At 47.2% G+C, this 22,793-nt stretch overlaps 2 protein-coding genes and 1 long non-coding RNA gene across 4 annotated transcripts in view; 2 read left to right on the top strand and 1 right to left on the bottom strand.

Annotated features, from left to right (window-relative positions):
* The first annotated feature begins 4,221 nt into the window (after nt 1-4,221).
* On the top strand, nt 4,222-12,574 carry LOC125403761 (uncharacterized). Of its 2 annotated transcripts, none has more exons than XR_007233042.3 (3): nt 4,222-4,357; nt 7,689-7,766; nt 10,665-12,574. It is a non-coding gene; the product is annotated as an uncharacterized LOC125403761 (long non-coding RNA). The 2 variants fall into 2 exon arrangements; XR_015001227.2 differs by lacking the exon at nt 10,665-12,574 and adding an exon at nt 8,745-8,913.
* A 4,042-nt stretch (nt 12,575-16,616) lies between these two features.
* On the bottom strand, nt 16,617-17,884 carry LOC125403854 (uncharacterized). Its single transcript, XM_048439515.3, has one exon. It carries the CDS (start codon nt 17,426-17,428, stop codon nt 16,748-16,750), a length of 681 nt encoding a protein of 226 aa, XP_048295472.1. The 5' UTR covers nt 17,429-17,884; the 3' UTR covers nt 16,617-16,747.
* Nucleotides 17,885-17,997: 113 nt separating this feature from the next.
* Nucleotides 17,998-22,793, top strand: part of Dusp10 (dual specificity phosphatase 10) — a 39,306-nt gene continuing 34,510 nt past the window's right edge. Inside the window, exons 1-2 of the mRNA XM_048439514.3 lie at nt 17,998-18,154; nt 20,291-21,142. Coding sequence (XP_048295471.1) covers nt 20,332-21,142 — 811 coding nt within the window. The 5' untranslated portion in view covers nt 17,998-18,154; nt 20,291-20,331. The remainder of the gene's footprint in view (nt 18,155-20,290; nt 21,143-22,793) is intronic.

The following is a 22,793-nucleotide window of genomic DNA, read 5'->3' as shown; positions in this document are numbered from 1 at the left end:
GAGAAGACCCAGCTCCACACTGAGCAGCACAGAAGCCTGGAGTAGGTGCACAAGCGCGTGCAGTCAGGATGACATTACGCTGTGAAGTCAGGACATAGCACAGTGGCCAATGGCCAAGGAGTTGCATTGGTGTGGGTGAGAGCTCACCCTGCCATTCTTCTTCCCCGTAGGCTCCTGATGAGATTTGAATCCTCGTAGAGTACAAAAGAGTGACTAAAACTTGTCAAGCAGGGCAGCGGTTCCCAGTCATCACTGTGGCAGCAGCCACACTGAATAAACACAAATATGAATATATCTTAAATGAAGTAATGATAAGAATAAACATTTATCATTCATTTATATTTATTGTTGTTTTTTATTTTTCAAGATGGGGTCTCACTCAGCTCTGGCTGTCCTGAAACTCACTATGTACATCAGGCTGGCCTTGGACCCACAGAGATCAGCCTGCCTCTGCCTCACAGGTGCTAGGATTAAAGGTGTGCACCAAATACATGTGCACCAATACATGTATTTTTTGCTGTTGTGTTTTTAACAGTCAGGGAGATAACTACCTTTCTGGGAGGTTAGGTTCTGAGACCTGCATTTGTTAGGCCACTTTGTCATCATCAAAAGACATGGACGTATGCTAAGGTACTAAGAACGTTAGGTGATATAATCTCATGACTGTTAACGAAGTCACCTTAACAGGATCTCAGATCATCTAGAAGACAAACCTCTGGTCATATCTGTAAGGAAGCTTCCAGACTCTTTTAACTCACCTTAAATGTTGGCAGCAGTGAGCTAAGTACCAGCATTCATCTCTCTATGCTTCTTGCCTGCCACTTAATGTGATGAGCTGCCCCATGCTTCTGCTGCTGTGACTGCCCCATCATGATGGACTGTACCCTCCAATTATACAAGACAATCCCTTCCTTCACTAAGTTGCGTTTGTCAGGTATTTTGTCAGAGCCATGAGAAAAAAAAAATAAGTGATGTGAATCTTTGGGACCAGCATCGTGTATGTGATCCCTCGTTGACCAAATGGGCTTTTGTTGTTCATAGACAGCATAGAGCCATGGTAGGCAGGAACTTCCTGTTGTGGGCTGAGCACACTGAGTTCATCAGAAGGAGATGGGCAAACCCCAGCTGCCTCGGAGGGCAGTGGCTGCTTTTGCCAGTCAAGTCAGGAAGAGGTGGTTTGCAGCTACGTAGTCACACTCCTTGAGAGAATGACCACAGGCAACCATCTCCATAGCTGGACACTGGAGAGATGAGGCCAGGCCAGAAATTCCCTTCCTGTAACAACATCTGAAAACAATTTTTGGAGACAGGTTTTTATTATGAAGCCCTGGCTAACTTTGAACTTACCATGTGAATCAGGCTGGCCTCAAACTCACAGAGATCTGCCTGCCTCTTCCTGGGTGCTGGGATTAAAACCATGGACCATCATGCCTGACAAAAATCAATTTTTTTGTAGCCATCAGATATTTTGTGTGGCCCCTTGGTTCTAGACCCGCCTGTAAGTGTTGTATCAAGCATTTAGGGTTGAACACAATGAATGAACAAATAGCCTTGCCCTTGTGGAAGTTTACTCTGTGCAAAGTGAATTTCGGAACAAGCAAAACAAGCTGGATAGTGCCACTCTAAGGATAAACACAGTCAAGAGTTTTCTTAAGAATTACACAGGAGGCCAAATTGGAATATGCCTCTTTGCCTCCCAATACAAAGTATTTGTCCTGGAGTCCTTTCAAATACACACCTGGGATTCTTGAGCTCATGCAGCCTGGAATCTCAATAATCAAAAGGGTCTCACAGAGAGCAGGATGTTGAAATTCCCTGGGGGCAAGTGAGAAGGAAACACGGAATACACCACAAACCTGCTTAGGAGTTTATTAGAGGGGGTGCATACAGGCAGGCCTGGGGAATCAGTGTGCAGGGAGAGAGACAGAGAGAGAGAGGGAGAGGGAGGGAGGAAGGGAGGGAGGAGAGGAGAGGGAGAGACAGAAGGGGGAAAGAAAGAAAAGAAGAGAGACAGAAGCTGCCTCTTTGAGAGGGAGATGGAAAAGGGAGGAACTAGGGCTGGAAGCTGAAGATCAGCCTGCCTCAGCAGACGGGGAGGGAGTGGGCGTGGTTTGTCTCTTAGAACTGATCACCACAGATGTTCTACTGAGCAGTGCTAATAAGTGGTCTCAGCCTGTGACTGACACACTACAATGCCTAGTGGAACGACTGCCTCCAATGTGCTTTGATAGTGAGTTTGTTTCAAACACAGAAATCACACGGAGTGAGCAAGAGGCAGAAGCAGAAATGGGCATCTCTGGTAACCAGCCTCTGCTGGCCTCTAGAGCAAGGTGTTGCACTTCCTTGTTTCCCTCACCTTTCTTGGGAAAGGAGCAGGCTGAGCCTGCCCTCTCATTGCCTATATTTTCTGTTTTTTCTCTATGTTATCAGACACATTATTCCCGAGGAGAAGGCTGGAGACACCTAAGCTTTGGGGGAGTTCGTTTCTCAGGATGAAGCTTTTTAATTTTTCTTATTGCAGTGGTAGTTTTGTGCAAGAAGCTTCATGGAGTTTTAAGATATGAAAACCTGGGCTTAGAACCCAAGAACTCCTACAGTGAGGATATGCTATCTGCAATTCACCCTCCCTTCCCAACAGGGAGACCATGGGTCATGGAGGACTAGTTCTGAGGGGAACATCAGAGGTTGACACACCAGGAGAGGTTCTTGCTCTGGGGAAGGAGAAAGCGCCCACTTTCCCTTGAACTTCCTGCATTCTGATTGGCAGAATGAGCACACACACAAGCTTTGTTGTGAAGATCCCGGGGGGTTATCATAGAAAGGAATTTACAGAAAGAGCAGAGGCAGCATCGGTCAGAGTCATCCGAAGCTTCCCATCTTCTAAACCCGATGCCAGCTCAGACCAGAAGTTCTATGCCCATGGATGATACAATATTTATCGACTGCCAAAGCATCCACCAATCAGACTGCCCCTTGACCTAATCAAAGCAGATGCTATGAAGAGCCAAAATGCTCCCAGCAGCTCTGTTCAGGCTCATGCACTCTTCCGAAGGGACGAGTAGACTGTCTGTCATGTACAGATTCTCAGAGAGTGAATTTACACTGTTTAGCAAACTAGAGTGATGCCTAGTTGGGAAAAAACACAAATGTGCGGACCTGAGTTCGAATCCTAAGATCCCATGTAAGACTGGGCACCTATAATCCAAATTCTCCCATAGAGAGTTGGAAGGTAGAGGCAAGAGAATCCCTGGAAGTCCCCAGCTGGTTAGCCTGGCATGTGCTTCTCAGTGACAAACAGCAGAGGCACTGTGTCAAGGTGGAAGGCAAAGGCTGATGCACGCATATGCACACACACACACACACACACACACACACACACACACACACATACAGTCACGCTATCTGTGCTTCATACACACTTTCAGAGGTGATTCCATTGGAGAGGAAGCTGTTATCTCTTCCCTAAACTTTCACAGGGCCACGTGATCCAGCCATGCCCTACTTGACTCCCTGGTCGAGCACCTTTTATTTTTCCAAGCTCAGTTCCAGGTGCTGGTCCCTGAACACTTGCAGCCTCTTTTCTTTTACCTGAGTTACAGATTCATTAACCCAGACTTTCTCAAAATGTTATTATTAGAACTTTAATCACCCATGTCCTCCTTTCAAGTTCTTTCTAAAATTAATTTCTGGCAATAATAATTATGTCAATCAGGGGCCGGCCAAATATACCTGTGGCCCCTGGGCCAAATCAAGATGGGAGTTTCCGGCCACAATCTATTTTTTCTGGGGGGGGGCTCCTAATGACTGTGCCACTTTCTCCATCAGCTCCTCTCTCTCTCTGCCCTACGAGGACAGGTGAAGGGACAGGTGGGTCTGTCTGATATCTTAGGTAAACTCAGACAACAAAGAGATGGTAAATAAAACAGGGTGAGTCAAGGGCAGAAGTCAAAATGGCAGGTTCTGGCAGGGCCCCCATGAAGGAAGGTAAAAGTGAAGCTGGAAGAGAAACCAGCAAAATAGAGGGGAAAGAATAGTTAACCAAGTGCCTAGATGATGGATGGACTCTTATTTTGAAAGACGCTCTTTCAAATGTGGTGGTTTGAAAGAAAATAGCCCACAAAGGGTGTAGCACTACTAGGAGGTGTGGCCTTGTTGGAGAAGGTGTGGTCTTGTTGGAGGAAGTGTGTCACTGTGGAGGCAGGCTTTGAGGTTGTCCTTATGCTTGAGCCCTGCCCAGTGAGACAATTTACTTCTGGTTACCTTTCGATCAAGATGTAGGCTTCCCAACTCCAGCACCAAGTCTGCCTTCATGCTACCTTGCTTCCCACCATGAGATAATGGACTAAACCTCTAAACTGTGAGTCACTGCAATTAAATGTTTTCCTTTATAAGAGCTGTCGTGGTCATGGTGTCTCTTCACAGCAATGGAAGCCCTAAGACAGCAGCATTGTTTCTCATGTGCTCTAGGAGGATACAGATGCACACACGGGACTGGGTTAAAGAATGGTGAGCCCATTTCAATAACGGCTGGCCTATCTTCCAGTCTGTGCAATCCCCCACCTCTTTACTGGAATGTGCCTCCATCTATACCCACAGCACAGCCAGCCGTAAGATGCAAGACCACCGTAACCAATCAGGCAGTATTTTACTGGCCCCGCTGTCATCAGCTCCGGTCAACACGAGGTCAAACAGACTGACCCTTTCTCTCTTGACATTATTTATTCATCCAACAAACATGTAAGTTCAGCTGAGGAAGTTTCCCCTTGCTATTTCCAAACCTCTGTGCCTGATGTTAGGGTTATAATCGTTCTATTTTCTTAAGAAGACTGATTTTTTATCATATGTGGATAAATGAATGTCTACATGTGTGTAGGTGAGTCACATGCATGTCTGCTGCTCTCAGAGGCCAGAAGAGGGGATCAGATCCCTTGGAATCAGAGTTATAGGTGGCTGTATGTGCTGGGGACTGAACCTGGGTCCTCTATAAGCACAGTCAATGTTCTTAACTGCTGAGCTATCCCTCCAGCCCCACCATTTTTAATCCAAGGAGTAAGGAATTGAGGGGACCGACAAGACTACTGGATCACCTGTGAAGGTAGCAACACCCGTGAAAACTCAGAGCAAAGGAAGGACAAAGGCCCGTGGTTCCCTGGATGGTGGGCAGTGGCTTCCGAGCTCCAGAAGCTCAGAAGATTAAGATTAATGTGGAAGATTAAGAACCCCTGAGGGAGTGTTCATAGGAATAGGGGGCTCAGATTTGGGTAGACAGCCCTCTGGGGAATAACTGTTAATCAGGGTGTGTCTGTGGCAGACAGTAATAGCTAAAGAAAATCCTAAAGAGGCGAGACCAAATCGGTGATACTGATGGTGGAGAGAAGCGGGCAGCAGGCAGTCAAGAGGTCACGTGCTTGACTGAGCAATTGGTCTGTGAGGTCAAGGAAAAGGGGAGGGCAAACTTTCCTCCTCCATATTTCTGCCTTGGTGTCCGGATGGAAAGGGACAGCAGAGCTAAGAAGGGAAGCAAGTCTGAGTCTGAACTCCATGTGACAGTAGGCGATCGTCTGGCTCGGTGTCCCCCAAAGTACCTGTTCTGCACACTGTGACAGGACACAGAGCCCTGCAGGAAGGGGAGGTCGTGTGCTCTGAGTCTGAGAGAGGGGGAACCACCTCAGCTGAACTACAGGTCTGATTAGTAATTGTCTTCACTCCTTGTATCATCACTGTGACACCTGACGGGAGCATCTTAGGGAAAGAGGGACTTATACGGGACTATATCATGGCTGGGATGTTCTCTGGAAGCATGTTCAGACTATAAATCTCACTGCACCCCCGGCCCCCTTTCCCTACCCCCTCCCACAGTGACAAGTCATTTCATCTAGGTAGTCCCCGTTCCTCTCCAACCCCCCAAATAGCACCACCAACTAGAGTCCAAATACTGAAACCCATGCGTCTCTGGGGAACGTTTCACACGTGAACCACAGCAGTAATGACACAGCTTTGCTTTCAGACCCAAGCTCCTTCTCTGACCTCTCAATTTGAAGAAGCCTGGGTCCAGGTTCAGAGTCAAGAGAGCCATCAGCATACAGCATCTTCTTCTTGCTGCCCAGATGATCTTAGCATCTTTATTTTCTCAACTGCCATTTGTCCCCCTGTTATGTGATGTTTTACTCTTTTGGCTCTTTGGGGGCCCTCTACCCAGCTCCCAAATAAATCACACACAGAGGCTTATTCTTAGCTATAAATGTCCAGCCTTAGCTTCCCTTGTTTCTTGCTTGCTTTTCTTAAATTAGCTTGACTACTTTTCGCCTTTGGGATTTTTGCTTTTCTTACTTCTGTATATCTTATTTTCACTCTTACTCCGTGGCTGACTGGGTGGCTGGGTATCTAGGTGACTGGTCCCTAACATCTCCCTGTGCTTGATCTCTTGCTGAGCCTCTCCCCTCCTTACAAATACCTCACCACTTGGCTCCTCCCTACAACTTCCTGTCAGCTAGTTGCTGACTCAGCCTCCTGACCACAGGTGAATTTTATTTAATCAAACACATCTTTGCAGCATTAAACAAATGTTCCAGAGCATAAACAAAAGTAACACTGTTAGTCTTCTGCTGCCACTTTAAGAACTAACCACACCCACCCCAGCCACTTTTGGACCCCCCCCATCTTCTCTCTCTCTCTCTCTCTCTCTCTCTCTCTCGTGTGTGTGTGTGTGTGTGTGTGTGTGTTTGTGTGCGTGCGCGTGTGTGTATGTATGTATGTGTGTGTGTATGTGTGTATATGTGTCTTTTTCCTATGTTTGTCTATGTTTTCCTTTCTTTAAGTAATAAATGTCTAGTTTTATGTATAGCCTTATGTCTATTTACTCTGTCGTCCACCGTATCCAGCCGTTTGACTCTGCCCCTCGCCCAGGGACCCTGACTCCCCCGCCGCATGGCGCTGCCACTTGCAGCTGCTCCGCCAGCTGCCCGGGACATCCGCCCATGGTATTTTTAAAAAAACAATATTTTACCTTAAAATAACATTCTACAACACTCTCCTTAACATTTGACTACATTGCCCCCACTTTTTCTTCTCATCTAAGGGGTCTCTCCCTTTGAAAGGCTAATGAATCCCTTGGCCTGCTGAGGCACCCACCAGTTCTCTCGCTTCCCTGTAGTCCTAGATGCTGAGAACTGCTTCCGCCTCACTTTTATCTCATGCCTTCTCAGTCAGCACACTCCTCAGCACGCTCAAGTCCTGCATTCTGAAAGGAGACAGAGTGAAGATCCTGCCTGCACTCCCCCGCCTCTGTGGAGCTCTTTAGTGATGCCTCTGTCTCACTAGCGGTTCCTCAAGAGTCCTTGTTGCTCTGTGTGTCCTCACTTCCCTGCCACTCCACAGCTGTTCTCTTGGAGATCCACTCCCTTCTCACCCATGCTTCTTAGCAGCCCTTAGTCAAGTACATCAATGCCTCTCTCTCTCTCTCTCTCTCTCTCTCTCTCTCTCTCTCTCTCTCTCTCTCTCTCTGTGTGTGTGTGTATGTGGGGGGGGGGGTCTCTCAGCGAACCTGGAGTCCACTCTTAGGCTACTATGCTGGCTCAGGTGATTTAAACCCAGGTCCTTGTGCTTATATGATAAACACTTAGTGACTGAGCTGTCTCCCCATTTTCTCTAAGGTCTTCTCCCCAACTCTCCATACATTTCTTCCTCAGGTCTCCTCTTCCACAAGTGCCTGGAAGACATGACCACTGTGATCTTTTCCAGAACTATTATTAAAGGTGTGTTCCTAGGTAAGTAATTTCGGTCTTATCAAAGAAACTTTTACCGCATACTTTGTACATGCTAAGAACAGGCATGGAAAAGTCCTCGAGAGATGTGAACTATATCGGCCTCAATCCGACAGTGTACCAACCAGCTACCGCCAACACTTTGTAACAAATAAACACGATGGGGTGCTTTTTAATTGAGCCATCTAGCAGACATATTTTGTACTTTATTAATTCTTAATTAAGGCTAGCTATAGTAGTTAACTACTTAAATTGGCTACTGACTTCCTAGCCGATGATGTGGATTTAGATAAAACCTGTATAGTGTGTGGACCAGCAGCATCAAGGTCACTACCAGAGGTCTGGGAAGTATCTCAGTGGTGAGTGCTTGCACATCATGTACAAAGCCCTAGGTTTGATTCTTAGTACAGGGGGAAAAATTAACCACTATAACATTGGGTGGAAAATGTAGACTCTCAGGTATCACTCCTGACCTGTGTAGGGTTCCTCGGTGATCAAGGTGCATTTGAGTTGGAGAGACACAGGCCCAATAATAGGCCAGTAGCTTCCAGTGTAGCAGAACCCAGGGAAGATGCAGACAAATATGGTATTCCTTGCCATGCACACTACACAGTGTACATGGGAAAACAGAGATATCAAGAAGCTTTAAAAATGAGGGCGTTCGACTTTGCTATTTGCTTTCATGAACCCTGGTTCCTGCCAGAGTAATCCAGTGTGTGGGCCCATATGCTGAGATTTTACAAAGACTCCACAGCATGCCAATTAACTTGGGGAAGCAGAATTAATGAGAGCTAGCAGCAATAAGATGTCAGTAGTAATACCGCTACTTAAAGTGGCTCTCTTTAATGCATGCTATAAAACTGGGAAAACAGTCTGTACTTAACTGTGGGAACTCCTGACAGATTCAAAATTCAGAATGCTTAGGTAAAGATTAGATATGCACTCTGGGAGAGGAAAGTATTTCTATCTTCTTTCCCTCAGGCAGAATGGGCACAAGCCAGAGGCCTCGAAATCTGTCTCAACTTATCTGTCTGCTCTTCAGACTGCCTCAGAATCCCACAGCTGGAAAGCTCACCTGGATTTTCTACTTCCCCCTAATAAATGGCAGAGAGAAGTGTTTGTCTTCTGCATCAGTCCTAAGTTTGGTAAATGTATCCTTCCAGGGTAGTTTTAAACTCCTGGAAATAAAATATGCCTAATGAACTCAATTACGTATGTTTTTAGTAAGGCAAGGCAGGAATGAAGGACAGAATACAATGTTCACATTTTAGGCTTTGTTTTGCTGCCAAAGGGGAAGAAGGATAAGTGAGGATTAAAGAGTCATTAGGATGCTTAGATAGATAGATAGATGATAGATAGATAGATAGATAGATAGATAGATAGATAGATAGATAGGTGGGTAGTGGGTGGGTGGATGGATGGATGGATGGATAGATAGATGATAGATAGATAGATAGATAGGTGGGTAGTGGGTGGGTGGATGGATGGATAGATAGATGATAGATAGATAGATAGATAGATAGATAGATAGATAGATAGATAGATAGGTGGGTAATGGGTGGGTGGATGGATGGATGGATAGATAGATAGATAGACAAGTAGTTAGATGATAGACTGACAGATGGGTAGACAGATGATAGATAGGTAGATAAACAGATAGATAGGTAGGTAGGTAGATAAAGAGGTAGGTTACCGAGCCAGTGCGGGCTGGAACCAAGAGTCTCGGTGGAGGGTGTCCAGGTTGAATGAATTCACAGAGCACGAGGTTGAGGTGGAACAGCTTCTTCATTGTTCTGCTGGGGCTGGCTTTTATACCCTGGCACCAAATGAGGAGGGGGCTGTGAAGGGACTGTCACCTGACCTCAGTAGGGACTGCCACCTGACCCCAGCAGGGATCAAGGAATGATCACATGCACTCAAACTTCCTTATCCAACTCCAGGAGCAGAGGGAAGTTATTATGTTTTCTTTGCAGATAAGCACCTCAAATGGGGGCAGGGAAATGTAACTCGGGGCTGCAATTCCCACAGTAGGTAGATAAGTAGTTAGATGTAGATGATAGACTGACAGAGAGATGGGTAGATAGATAGATGATAGATAGATTTCTCCCTCTCTCCTCTCCTCAGAGAAAGAAAAATTTCCATGAATTCGTTTTTGCCATACGAAAGAGAGCAAAGCTCAAAAGAGGGTGGGGAGGTCAGCCACCAGACCCTAGAAAGCTAATGTGGGGACTGAACTCAAATGTTTTCTGGCACAACTCCCCATTGCTGAGGGAGGTAGTCTTCTGATTCAGGCAGACACTGGCTTATCAGATAAGGCTCACCCACATTCTCCTAAATCCATCAATCCCAATGTTAATCTCATCCCCACATCCTCACAGAAACAAGCTGAATCACTTCTGCTCATTTATCTGGGCTCCGAGGCCTTGTCAAGTTAGCACAGGAGCTTTTAAACCTAGAGCAGTGGTGTCATCTTCCTGAGGCTGGGACCCTTCAATCCACTTCCTCATGTTGTGGTGACTCCCATCATAAAATTACTTTCATTGCAACTTCATAACTGTAATTTTGTTACTATTATGAATAGTAATGTAAGTATCTGATATGCAGGATGTATTTGCATTGTTGCACATTGAACCAAAGCAGTAGTGACTCACAGGTTGAGAACCACTTAGAGAAATCCGCACCCCTTAGAACGGTTAGACACAAGGTTTCCTCTTTGAATTCCTACGTTAGGGTAGAGTGATTCTGAGCACGTCCTTAAACATTTCTCAGCTTCAACTCCCTCAGCTTCCCTAGAGGCCCATTTCTGGTTACTGTCATCTAGGAAGTCCTCAGTTCTGGGTATAAAAGTGGTGCCGGCCCTCTGAGTTCCTCTAAAAAACCCACTTTCCTCCCCCGAAGTAGATGTCCACTGTCTGCTGAGAACCATCACACTGAGCTTCAGGAACAAGAATGCTCAACTGCCAAGAACTCAACAGACCTGCTACGATAGGACCCAGCCAGGACAAGCTCAGCAGAGGCCTGAGTCTCAGCAGTTTATACCCTAAGGCAATATCGGGTTCCAAGAAAGGTCACAGTCTGAGACCACCCAGGTACCACCCAGGAACATATCATCCAAAGGAAATTCCTAACATTCCAACCATCTTAGACAGGATCACCTGCCAGCACACGCCCATCGCTTTTCACCAGGATGTCCATAGACAAATGTCAGCCAATCAGGGGTCCTGAATCTTAGAAATCCCTCACCTCAACCTTTGCTATTATAAAAACCCAACCCCAACTGAGAGCCCAGGGCTCTCCAATCACGCCAATGTGTTGGGCACTTGGAGAGTCTGAGTTTGAACTTGAATAAGAATAAAGGCTCTTTGCTTTTACATACAGAACTCAGTCTCCTAGTTGGCTTTTGGGGGACTCCATGATCTGGGCATAATAGTCACCAATCCCCATTCTAGTCAGTCTGGCTTAGGAAGCCCAACAGTTCTGGACATGACAACTTTTCTTTCTCCTTGCATACTCCTTGCCTTCTCAAACACACTCTTTCTAACACAGATGTTAAGAAAATTAAAACCTCAGATAAACGTCTTGTGCTAGTCGGTTTTCCGTAGAGAATCAGCTGGGAGGAGCAAGCTTTGCTTGGCCTCTGTTTTCAGAGGTTTCAGGGCATAGTCAATTAACCTGACTACACTTTGACTCTGGACAGGTGGTAAATTACATCACAGTAGGGAGTGAAGCTGCTCATCTCATTCATGGTGGCCAGGAAGCAAAGACAAAAAGACAAAAAGAATGGGCTCAAAATATACCTTTTAATGGCACACTCCTAATAACCAATACACCACAACTAGGCTCCACCCCCCTAAAGTTTCTACTGCCTCCAACGTGTCCATTAAATTACAGAGCAATAAGAGAGTTAATCCAAGTAAGAGGTCAGAACCCTCACATTACAATCACCTAACCAAAACTCCTGTGACTCCCAGAAGATCAGTAGAAAAAAAAAGAAAAGTAGACAACTTTCATAGAGTCGATTCGAGGCCTCCTGGCAGTCTGGAGGCAAAGGGGTAAGGAAGACAGCCACAAAGCCAAGCAGAGGATGGGCTAAAGAGCACAGGGGGCTTGCAGGGAACTGCTCAGAATTTCTGGTCTGGAAGGCCAACTCTTCAGTCTTCTGGCTGCGTGAGTTTGGGTAAAATAACTTAACCTCTACTGTTCCCACACCCTCCTCTTCCAGTGAAATTTTCTTTAGCACTGATGCTAATGTGGATATTTAAATGAGTCCATGTTTGTAAATAATCACAACGCTGCTCAGCACAGAGCAACTCACCCTACAGAGGTGGTGGTCCCTCTGCATCTCTCCTAGTCCTAATTGATATTTGCTTATAAAGGCAATGAAGCACATCCAGGCACTCTGGGACATCTAAAGAAAATGCTACATCTGCAGGCAAGCAAGAGTTGCTAAGATTAACTTAGCAAACAGAGCAGGCTAGATATCCTGAACTCAAAAGTGCTTGAAGCAGGGTTTCAGGCTTTCTTTTCTTTTGGAGGTTGTAGAATACTTATATACAAATAATGAGCTATTTTGAGGCTAAAACCTGAGTTGGTTTGAATGAGATATGAGGCTCAAACATTTAAAGGCTTGGTGTCTAGTTGGTGGCTCTGTTTGGAGCTGTTCTGGGGAGGTGTGACCTTGCCAGAAGAAGTGCATCACTAGGGTCGGTTTGGAGAGTTTTTAAAGCCTTGACTCCAGTTTCTGTTTGCTCTGTGGTATATCTATGGTTACATATGTGAGCTCTTAACTTCCTGTTCTTGCCAGCCCTGCTGCTTGCTGCTATGCCTCTGCCCATCATGATGGACTTTTATCCCTTTGTAACGATGAACCCAAATAAACTCTGCTGTAACTTGCCTCAGTCCTGGTGTTTGATCAAAACAACTGAGAAGTAACTAGTAGAGCCAAATCTAAAACCATGAAATTGCTCTATTTTATGTGTGTGCATGTCTGCTCGTATATGGACGTGTTCATCCCTGAGGGTGTGTGCAGAGGTCAGAAGTGAATATTTGGAAATTTTTTTAAACTTTATGTGTATGCGTATTTTGTCTGGATATGTCTGTCTGTCTGTCTGTCTGTATATCTATCGATATATACCACATGCAAGCCTGGAGGCCAGGAGGTCAGAGGAGGGCATTGGATTCCCTGGGACTGGAGTTGTGAAGGTTGTGAGCTACACTGTGTAGGTGCTAGGGATGGAATTCAGGTTCTCCAGAAGAACAACAAGTGTTCTAACTGCTAACTCATCCATCTCTCCAGCCCCTGGGATATCTTCGTAACTCACTTCTCTCCCTTGCTTTTTGCGGGTAGGGTCTCTTAGCGACCCTGGAGCTCACTACTTCAGTTAGATAAGCCTCCAGAATCTGTCTGTCTCTGGCCTTCAGCACTGGGGTGACAAGCACACACTTCCCTGTCTGTCCTTTTAAATGGGTGCTGGGCATCTAAATCCGGTCCTCATGCTCGGACAGCAAGCACTTTACCAGCAGAGCCATCTCCCCAGCCCTCATTTATGGCTCATAAAGATTTTATTTTGTGTGTGTGTGTGTGTGTGTGTGTGTGTGTGTGTGTGTATGTGTGCGCATGAGTGAAGGTGTCCTTAGAGATTAGAAAAGGGTATCTGAGCCTCTGGAACTGGAGTTAAATTTGGTCATTAGCTTCCAAGCATAGGTGCTGGGGACTGAACTCAGGTCCTCTGCAAGAGCGGCAGGCATTCTTTAACCACTGAGCCACTGCTCCAGTTCCCACACTTGCGTTTTATATAAACTTTAGACACATATCCAGAGGTGATATTAGAAACATTTTTTAACACAGTTGCATTTTGAAATTTCTACTTGTGACATCATATTGGTATCAAGGTTTATTTAATTTGGGGGCATTTTGGATTTTCAGATTAACAATGCTCAACCCTTGTTAGACATGAAGCAGTTCCCGGGGTGGTTAGCAACGCTCATGGCACATTTCCCTTCCAGTGTCCTACCTCTCTCCTCAGTAAGATCACATTCAGTTCTGAGACTAGTCCTGGCAGGGATTTCTATGAATGAAACATGGTTGCTCAGCTTGATGATGGGGGAAATGTGGACAGTCTTTGGTGTGGTCACACACAATAATAATTAGAAACCATCAGTTCCATCTGAGGTGTTGCTAGCATCCCATGGTTAGTACACTGGGTATATAATCATGACCCTTGGGCCTGATGAAGGGCAGGTATTTGTGACATCACAAGGCAGGGGCAGTTTGGAGAGCATAAGGAAAGGCAGCTTCAGAGAAGGGGGTCTTGTCTAAGTGGAGACAGGGAGCCTATGACTCCCCTGTCCTGTTAGTCACCTCTGTGTGGCCAGTGGAGGCCAGGCCTGAGTTTTGAAAAGATGTCTGGGGCCAAGTTCCAACATCAGACATGGTCATGGCTATATCATTTCCATTCTCTGGGCCTCTAATTGCCTTATGGGTAAACTGATTTCAGAGATTCAGAAACAATACAGACGCAGCTATCAGACTCTGTCTTAAAAAAAAAAAAAAGATTGTCTTGTGGTCTCTTGAGTAAAAAAAATTCCAGATCTGTAGATCTAGACACATGTCAAGGATGGGGTTGGGGGTGTGGTCACAGAGATCCACAGCAGGTCTCCTCTCCCACTCAATGTCCCACCTCCTCTAGATCATCCTAACAGAGGCTCTCAGGTCCTGGTGGAGTCCTGGTGGAGTCCTGGTGGAGTCCTGGTGGAGTGATCTCTGGCATCCACATGGCTTCCGATTAAAGCGGCCATGGCAGGTTCTAGAATGGTGTCACCTGGTAGAAACAGGCAGAGGGAGTGAAGTCATGTGATGTGGTCTAGTAGTCACATTGGAACTAAAAGATGATTGAAATTAAGTTTAATGACATGCTATCTAACCCAGCATATCTGAAATGTCAGCAATCCACCACACATTAACACCCTTTAAATGTTTCACAAGTTTTCAAAACCCAAAGGGGGTTTTCAACTCAGTGTGTCCAGTTCCAACTAACCACCTTTCGAGTGTGCAAAGTCACACGTGAGTGGCCACCATAATAAAACAGAAATAACAGAAGCAAGAATTCTTCCCAATCATTCACAAAAGCTGTGCCCTCATTGCATCATTAGCTCAGACAGGTGTACCCTTAGGTGAGGATTGAAGCTCTCCCTGAAAAGGCCTTCAAGGTCACTTCCTCCAGGAACTCCTCCTAGCCCTGCCCCAGAATGACTTCCTTGACCTTATCTCCTATCTCCTCCTTTCTAGTCCTCAACACATTCCCTACTTCTTGCTGACTGAATATCACCTTTATTTAATAATTTGGCATTTAATATTGCCAAATTTCCTGGAAGCTTCTCCCCAACTTAATTCCAGAATCTCCCAGAATCTACTTTTTCCTTTGGGATGATTTTGAAGAGCTCACCATTGTGCCATCAGACACCCATCTTAACCATTAGAACAAGTCCACCTAACACTATCTGCTTTCTATCTCGGATCTTAGCCACAGTTAACTTCAGCCTTCCTCTCTCTCACAGCACAAGGCTCTGGTAGAAACCTAGGGTCCCTAGAGCTTGTAAGAATTAAGCTACAAATCAACACAAACACAAATCCCGAGGGCAATGAAGAGACTTTCCTCTTCCTAGGGGACTAAACACACAGCAGCAAGCCTTGGCTGTGCATTTGACACAGGTTATGCGCATGACCCTTGGCTGATCCCATACATTTAAACTCCGGAAAGTATTTTCACACTCAGGATCAAAATCACCTCTCTCTGTATAAAAGCGTTGTAGAATAGAGTGGGTAAAAATCTCCTGATATCTGACTTCTTCCTTGAGTATAAGCTATGCAAACAACCGTGCTACCTAATTTAAAAAGCCTCCATATCTTTGCACATGTTAGTAATCTGGTAATTACTCTATGATTCAGGTGTGATTGATGATGACTAGTTTTGTCAGTAGTCTCCCCCCCCCCCCCTTTTCCAGCTTGGATGACTTACATTTTTAGTTAACCAAATTGCAATAACATCTAAGGTTGAAACTATAAAACAATCATCTCATTAAATGAATTCTGTTTCTCTCTCAAGTCACCCCTCCCCCCAGGGCTTCTCTCTCACGTCACCCCACCTCAGGGCTTGTGAATGACAATTCACAGGCTCTTAAGTACCTTTAGGCAGAGGGTCCCTTCTAAAGCAAACTCACCACTTCCAATGCTTTCTGTCAACATAGAACCTTCTCCCACCCTCCCCCAGTTATTCACACAAGTAACTTTTCACCTCCTGCCCCCCCCCTCGCCGCGGGGAAATTCATGTTTTATAGGTACACAGATAAACACTGGAAATCTGGCTGGACAGACAAAAGTCAGACTCAATATTTAGAACTCAAAATGTGAATGGGGACCCCCACCCCCTCCAGTAACTGTACTCAGATAGTCCCAGACATTTCAACTACAAGCCTACAACGTTTGTACACCTACAGAGTCTGGAGACTTCTTTTCTGGCCGCTATGGAAAGTACATACAACCTATCTCGCTATCTTGACTTTGCTGGTTCTCAAAGATCTAAGGACCAAATGGTGTTTCCTGGACACTCATGTGCTGACCTTCCGGGGTGCATGTGTGGGTATTTGTGTAAAAAAAGGGCTACACAAAAATCTTTTTGGCAACACCAGTGTGCACTCAAGGGAGGTCAGTCCACAGAGGGCCAGCCAAGGTGAGGGTTCTGATTCTAGATCGAACCTTCTCATTCTAGATCGACACTTAATTCAACGTCAAAAGAATGTCTGGGGTCTAAAGCAAGCCTTCGAACACTTCCCGTTAGTAAGGACAGCTGAACCTTCCACAGAGCAGATAATGTTTTATTCCACTTCAATTACTTCACATTTTGGTCTTCTCTGAGCTAGGAGGGGGTAGGGAGGTATAAAAAGCTCTATTGCTTTAGGATTCTTTGATCCATTTTCGTCATAGTTCATCTAAGCTTTTCCACTCCTTTGAATTCCAGGGTCACTCTTCTGCAGGTTCCCTGATATTTTTCTGGCGAGGCACTGGCAGACTTGCTCAGTTTTCCATTTCTTTTCCCTGGACACAGGCTGCGACCAGGGACCCCTCTGATGGCCAAAGATCGGGAAACCGGGAGACCAGGCGTTGGCTCCTCCACGCTCCTCAAGCGCCGCTCATTCTGGCTGTTCACCCTAAACTCGAAGTCCTTCGCGCTTGCAGTTCCAAACTGGCGGTCCTTAGCTCGCCGAGGGCCTTGCGCCACCAAGGGCCGACGGCCCAGCACCGTGGGGCGGTTGGACTGCGAGCGAAAAGACACCGAGATCTGGGAGGAGGCAGAGGAAGGCGCCGGGACCACGGTGGGCGGGTGTGGGGGCCGGTGCCGGGACTGTGGCGCTTGCTGGACGTTCGACTGGCCTGACCACGCCCAGCCATGCGGGATGGCGCCCACGCGCCCCCAGTGGCCTCTGGAGGGGAGCCGAGCCTCCTCCGCGTAGCTTTCCTGGGTGCCACCTTCGGGTTCGGAGTCGGGCTCCTGCGAACAGGCTGGGGACGGCGGGGGAGTGACTGGGGCACGGAAGTAGGGAAACAGGAGCACGGCGCGCAGCCTCCGGGCGGGAGAGCAGTAGGGCAGCCGGAGAGGCAGCGACATCTGCGGGCCGGGCCGAGCGGGGCTGCGGGGAGGCCGGCCCTGTGCGCGCTCACGTCCCGCGTGGGGCTGTCACGGCCATGGAGGGACCCGGCTTCGAGTCGCCCCCGGCCACGGGAAAGTTGGCCGGACACTTCGGAGCCTCCACCCCGAGTCACGAGGTGGAATGAAGACCCCCTGCGAGGCCTGTGTCCGCACCAGGTGGCGTGGGAGGGTCCGGTACGCAGAAAGAACCAGTTTCAGCCGGAGCGGCCAGCGCAAGCCATTGACACTTCAGTCCCGGGAAGGGTTAACCGGGTCCTGCCGCCTAGGTTTACATGTAAATAGAGAGCTGCTACTCCGCGCGGGCCCGGGCTGGCTCTTTTAAGTTTTTGATTGGTTGCCAATGACATCACCGCCCGCGTTCTAACACACCAAACCCACAAGCGCTTCTGAGCGGGCCGCCTTCCCGCGGTGAGGCCACGCCCTTTTCTCCGCCCTCTCCGCCGCCTATTGGCCACAGGCCACTGTGAGGTAGCGGGCGGCGGTCTCTGGATCCTCATTGGCGCAATGCGACGTCGCTCGGCGGCGGCCCCGCCCACTCCGAAGCTTACATTTACGCTGTAGCAAAAGAGAAAGTAACTCTGTGTTGCTGCTGGGGATCAATGAAGCTGAGTGAATGGGGGCGCACTGCGCGAGCGCATAGCTGGAGCGGGCGCCAGATGGTGGAGGGCTACGCTTATTGATGAAGTAAGTGGAAGTCATTGCGGCCACTCAGAGCCCGAGGCTGGAGGGTCCCGTGTGGTTTGTGTGTGTGTGTGTGTGTGTGTGCGCGCGCGCGTAAGAGAGAGACAGAGACAGATCCACATCAGGTAAGGAAGGTTCTAAGGTTTAGGCTCTTGGGTCTGATTGCCTTGGGATAAAGGGAGGAAATGAGTTTTGGTTCGGTTAAGATGCTTTGTGGCAGTTTTCAAAGCCTAAGGCTTTGCTGATGCTCAGCGGTGGCGAGGAAGGGGGATGATGCTAAGTGCCCCAGGAGTGGGGAAGGAACATTCTCTAACCACTTGGGTTTTTTTTTCTCCAGTCCATGTTTTGTGGTAGAAGGGAGACTAGCGAGGAACAGAATAAGGAGAAATCGCTATTTTTGTGGGAGGTTTCCCCTGGCCAGACTGGATGGCTTTGGAGCTATCTGCTGCAAGGATGCAGATCTCCGTGCACTCTGTGCCTGTGTGCAAGCCGCGCGCACTCAGTGTGGAGGTGCGGGTCCCAGCCTGTCTCTAGGAGCACATTCTTGGGTCCTGCTCCTAGAGAATGGGCTACTGATCTCGGACGTCCCCTACAAGGTACCACGTTAGCAAAGACTTTGACTGCATTCATGGTCTAGCTGGGACAGTTAAGCTTCTGGAACAGTACTCGCCCTGAAAAAAAAAAAATACTACGCAAGGGAGGCAGGCAGGCAAGGAGGGAGGTGGGGAGGGAGGGAGGAAAGCAAGAGGTTGAATCCTTTGCTCCCATCCAAAGGTGGGTGAGAGAAACCTGAGTCAGTGGGGATCTACCGACACGGGTGGGTACGTGCTCCTGTGTGTTCTTGTGTGGATTCCGCCGGTGACACTTTGGCTTGGTGTCAGAGAACGGTGACGGTCATGAGTAGACCGATGATCCATGCATGATGTTTTTCCAGACCAATCTTAAAGTTCGTTTAGGTGAGTGGCTCTTGCTTGGGGTTTGATTTCTTTGCTGTGTACATGTCTAGTAGAGGAGTCAGAATGGCCGTGTTGTAGAGTGGCCTTGTGCCTAGGAAAAGGGAAGTGACCCATTGCAGGCACCCTGGGGGGCGGCAGAGGTAACCCCTGTGGGCACCACTTCCCAGCTTCTTAATTAGCCTGTCTGAGGTGAGGGACAAGTGGAGTTACCCTCATGGAATCCATCCTGTCTCCAAGAAGGATATCAGTATAAGACTGAAAAAAATCTCTTAAATTTGTCACTTAAATGGAGATGTAAAGTCTGTACCACCCGGATGAAATCCAAACCCTTCTTTGCTTAGGTGCTTAGGGGCACAGCACAGGGAAGGGCAAGCAAAAGTGAGAGGGGGCAAGGGAGAATGGGTCCGCCTGGATTGGGGTTCCCAGACCTGACTCCTTTGGAGACTTGGTTTTAGGACAGTTATTTACAGTGAAAGGGGGACGTAAGACTTGGTTTGGAAGAGGCTCACAGAAGACAGGTAAGCTTTGAATAGGACCGTATCGAGCTTTCCAAAGGAGCTACCAGAACTGGAAAGCAAGCAAGATTAGTGGCTAGCCTTGCCGGCTGACTTAGGGAGACACATTCCTGATTTGCAGAAAGTTGACATCTGCCCCGATGTAAATTTAGCTGCCATGCATCTCTGTGAGCCCTGACAGTGTGCTCGCTTATCTCTTTGACTTGGCCATGGGTAAAGAAATGAAATAGAGTGCGTGCCAGGGAGGACAAAATCATCCATCACAGGTGCAACACCCATCACAGGTGCAACACTCATCACAGGTGAAATATCTCTCTGCCCAGGAACGGAGGCTCAGAGAAAATCTGCCTGGTTCTCTGTACCTTTACCCTCACTAAGGCTGAACTTTGATTAGGGTCCATGAAAGGATGTCCATTACCATTTCTGGCGTCACTTCCCATTTTAACCTTCAACTTAGCATAAGAATGGATGGGGGAGTCCCTCAAGGATGCATCCTCTCTGAATAAATCAAAGTGAATTTCAGGCCTTGTGAATACCATGACCAAGGACACCTATGAGGACTTTGACTTTGCTCAGAGATATGCAGAAGTCTTTCCCAGGGATTGGATGAGACTGCCTTTTGTGTCACGTGACTTTATTCTTTCTTTCCTTCTTCCCCTTCTTTACAGACTCTTGAGTTCTTCTTGAATTGCCAGTTTTCAGCCTCCTCATGCCTCCATCTCCTTTAGACGACAGGGTAGTAGTGACACTGTCTAGGCCTGTCCGACCTCAGGATCTCAACCTTTGTTTAGACTCTAGCTACCTTGGCTCTGCCACCCCAGGCAGCAGTAGCCACCCTCCTGTCATTGCCACCGCCGTTGTGACCCTCAAGGCTGCGAATCTGACGTATATGCCCTCATCCAGCGGCTCTGCCCGCTCCCTCAATTGTGGATGCAGCAGTACTAGCTGCTGCACTGTGGCAACCTACGACAAGGATCACCAAGCCCAGACTCAAGCCATTGCCGCAGGCACTGCCACCACCGCCATAGGAACCTCGACCACCTGCCCTGCCAACCAGATGGTCAACAACAATGAGAACACAGGCTCTTTAAGTCCATCGGGTGGGGTGGGTAGCCCTGTGTCAGGGACTCCCAAGCAGCTAGCCAGCATCAAAATCATCTACCCCAATGACCTGGCGAAGAAGATGACCAAGTGCAGCAAGAGTCACCTGTCCAGCCAGGGTCCCGTCATCATTGACTGCAGGCCTTTCATGGAGTACAATAAGAGTCATATCCAAGGAGCTGTCCACATTAATTGTGCCGATAAGATCAGCCGGCGGAGGCTGCAGCAGGGCAAGATCACTGTCTTAGACTTGATTTCCTGTAGGGAAGGCAAAGACTCTTTCAAGAGGATCTTTTCCAAAGAAATTATTGTTTATGATGAGAATACCAATGAACCGAGCCGAGTGATGCCGTCCCAGCCGCTTCACATAGTCCTCGAGTCCCTGAAGAGAGAAGGCAAAGAACCCGTGGTGTTGAAAGGTAATGATCCTCACCCCCTTCCTCAAATACTGTCCTGGTCAGCTAGGTTCCCTTCAGAGGTTCTCTTAGAAGTGGCTGCCTTCTCTTCCCCCTCCCCCAGACACCATGAACCAAAATTGCCTTTCTTCTTGTCTTTTCTTCTACCCTTTTAAAAAATGTTAATATAGTAAGAAAATCCAAGTAGCAATGAGTTGATATCCAGATATGAGTCCCCAGCCTTGATCTGACTTATGTTTTGTTCATATTTCACCTGATTGGTTTTCAAAAGATGCTTTGTATTTGTATACCGAGGTGGTATCTCAAGTCATGGCTCCTCTGGGAGCTCTGTTTCAGTCTGTGACTGGTTGGAAAGTCTGTGTTTCTCAAGAACTAACTGAAGTGGATGGCCCAGAGGAGGCAGTATCTATGGCACATATCAAATAAATCTGCGGGTGCCAGTTCTTTGTGTGAGAAACTCTCGATGTTTCTCACCTGTCTGATTGTCTTGACTTTCATATTGCTTATAAAGTTATCTTTAACCAAGGCAGAAATTTTTATTTTAAATCCATATTGAAATTGTGATTTCTCCAAATACATCCATCCATTCCTTAAGGACAGCTCCAAGGGGATGGAGATTTGAAGTGCCCTACAACCTTTTGTTCTTTCTGGCGTCACCTGAGGACAGTTGACTTCTGGTTCTTCCCAAGGAGGAGTCATGCATCACTTTCCCCTAATGTGATGTTTGGAACCCCCAAAAGGAATAAGTTGCTTCCATAAGTATTGCCCTAACCATGCTCATCTTGTCCTCCAATGCTGTCCTTTTGGGCTCTAAACATGGCTCTCTTGATAGTGCCTACATGGTCATGATGGAGAGTGATAACTGTCTTTGTTTTGTGTTGAGCCACTGGGGAGTGGGTCATGTCACAGCCCACTTGCTCATCTTGGCTCTTCCCATAGTGTGCACTGGTCGTGGAGGAGAGTAATAGCTACCCTTGCTTGTGTTTTGAGCCATTGGGGAATGGGGTGTGCTACATCTCTAGCCAATGTCCTAAAGTGTTGTTGATATCAGTGTTGCTAGGTTCCTTTGAGCGCTTTTCATATTGAAGTTGGAGCAGGCTGCTTAGGTAAGCAAGTAGGGATTTGTCTTTGTGGGATGGCGATGCGCATTCTCCTTTCCTCCCAAGTGATGGAGACTGCTCTTAGAAACACGGTTTAGTTACCCTTTGCTATGTGATGCACCTTCCCACTCTTGGTTATCTTTGCAGACAAGTGTCACGAAGACACAGCTCTCCTTGGAGCATGTGGGTTCACAGTTCTACACAGTTCTGGAAGCCCTGGGCACTGTTATGATGGTGACAGTATGTTTTCTTAGAGTCACAGATATGTCAGGGTTCTGCAGTGTAGCTCTGTTCTTCATTCTGAATTCATGTTGGGTTGACTTTTAGAATCCCCCAGGGACTTTGACCGTGCCAGGTTTCTCCCAGCGTGATCTTGTCTTGTCTTTTTTTGCAGATGAGAAAACACCATCTGCAAATTCCCCAACTGTAAACAGTTTGCCTTGGTTTGCCAAGACAAATAGCTTTGCCGGGCTTCTTTTTTTCTCCCCATGGTTGGGATAGGTTTGGTAAAAATCAGCCCTTTTCTATAGATTATCAAAGAAGAATTAGCAAGA

The sequence above is a fragment of the Myodes glareolus genome, chromosome 5 (genome assembly GCF_982192425.1).
Source record: "Myodes glareolus chromosome 5, mMyoGla1.1, whole genome shotgun sequence".
Lineage (NCBI taxonomy): Eukaryota > Metazoa > Chordata > Mammalia > Rodentia > Cricetidae > Myodes > Myodes glareolus.
The sequence above is the reverse complement of the archived record's forward strand: the minus strand, read 5'-3'. Positions and strand labels throughout refer to the sequence as shown.

What these genes read in the sequence shown, in the direction of transcription:
- LOC125403854 (XM_048439515.3), bottom strand. Translation starts at nt 17,428, where the DNA reads ATGTCGCTGCCTCTCCGGCTGCCCTACTGCTCTCCCGCCCGGAGGCTG.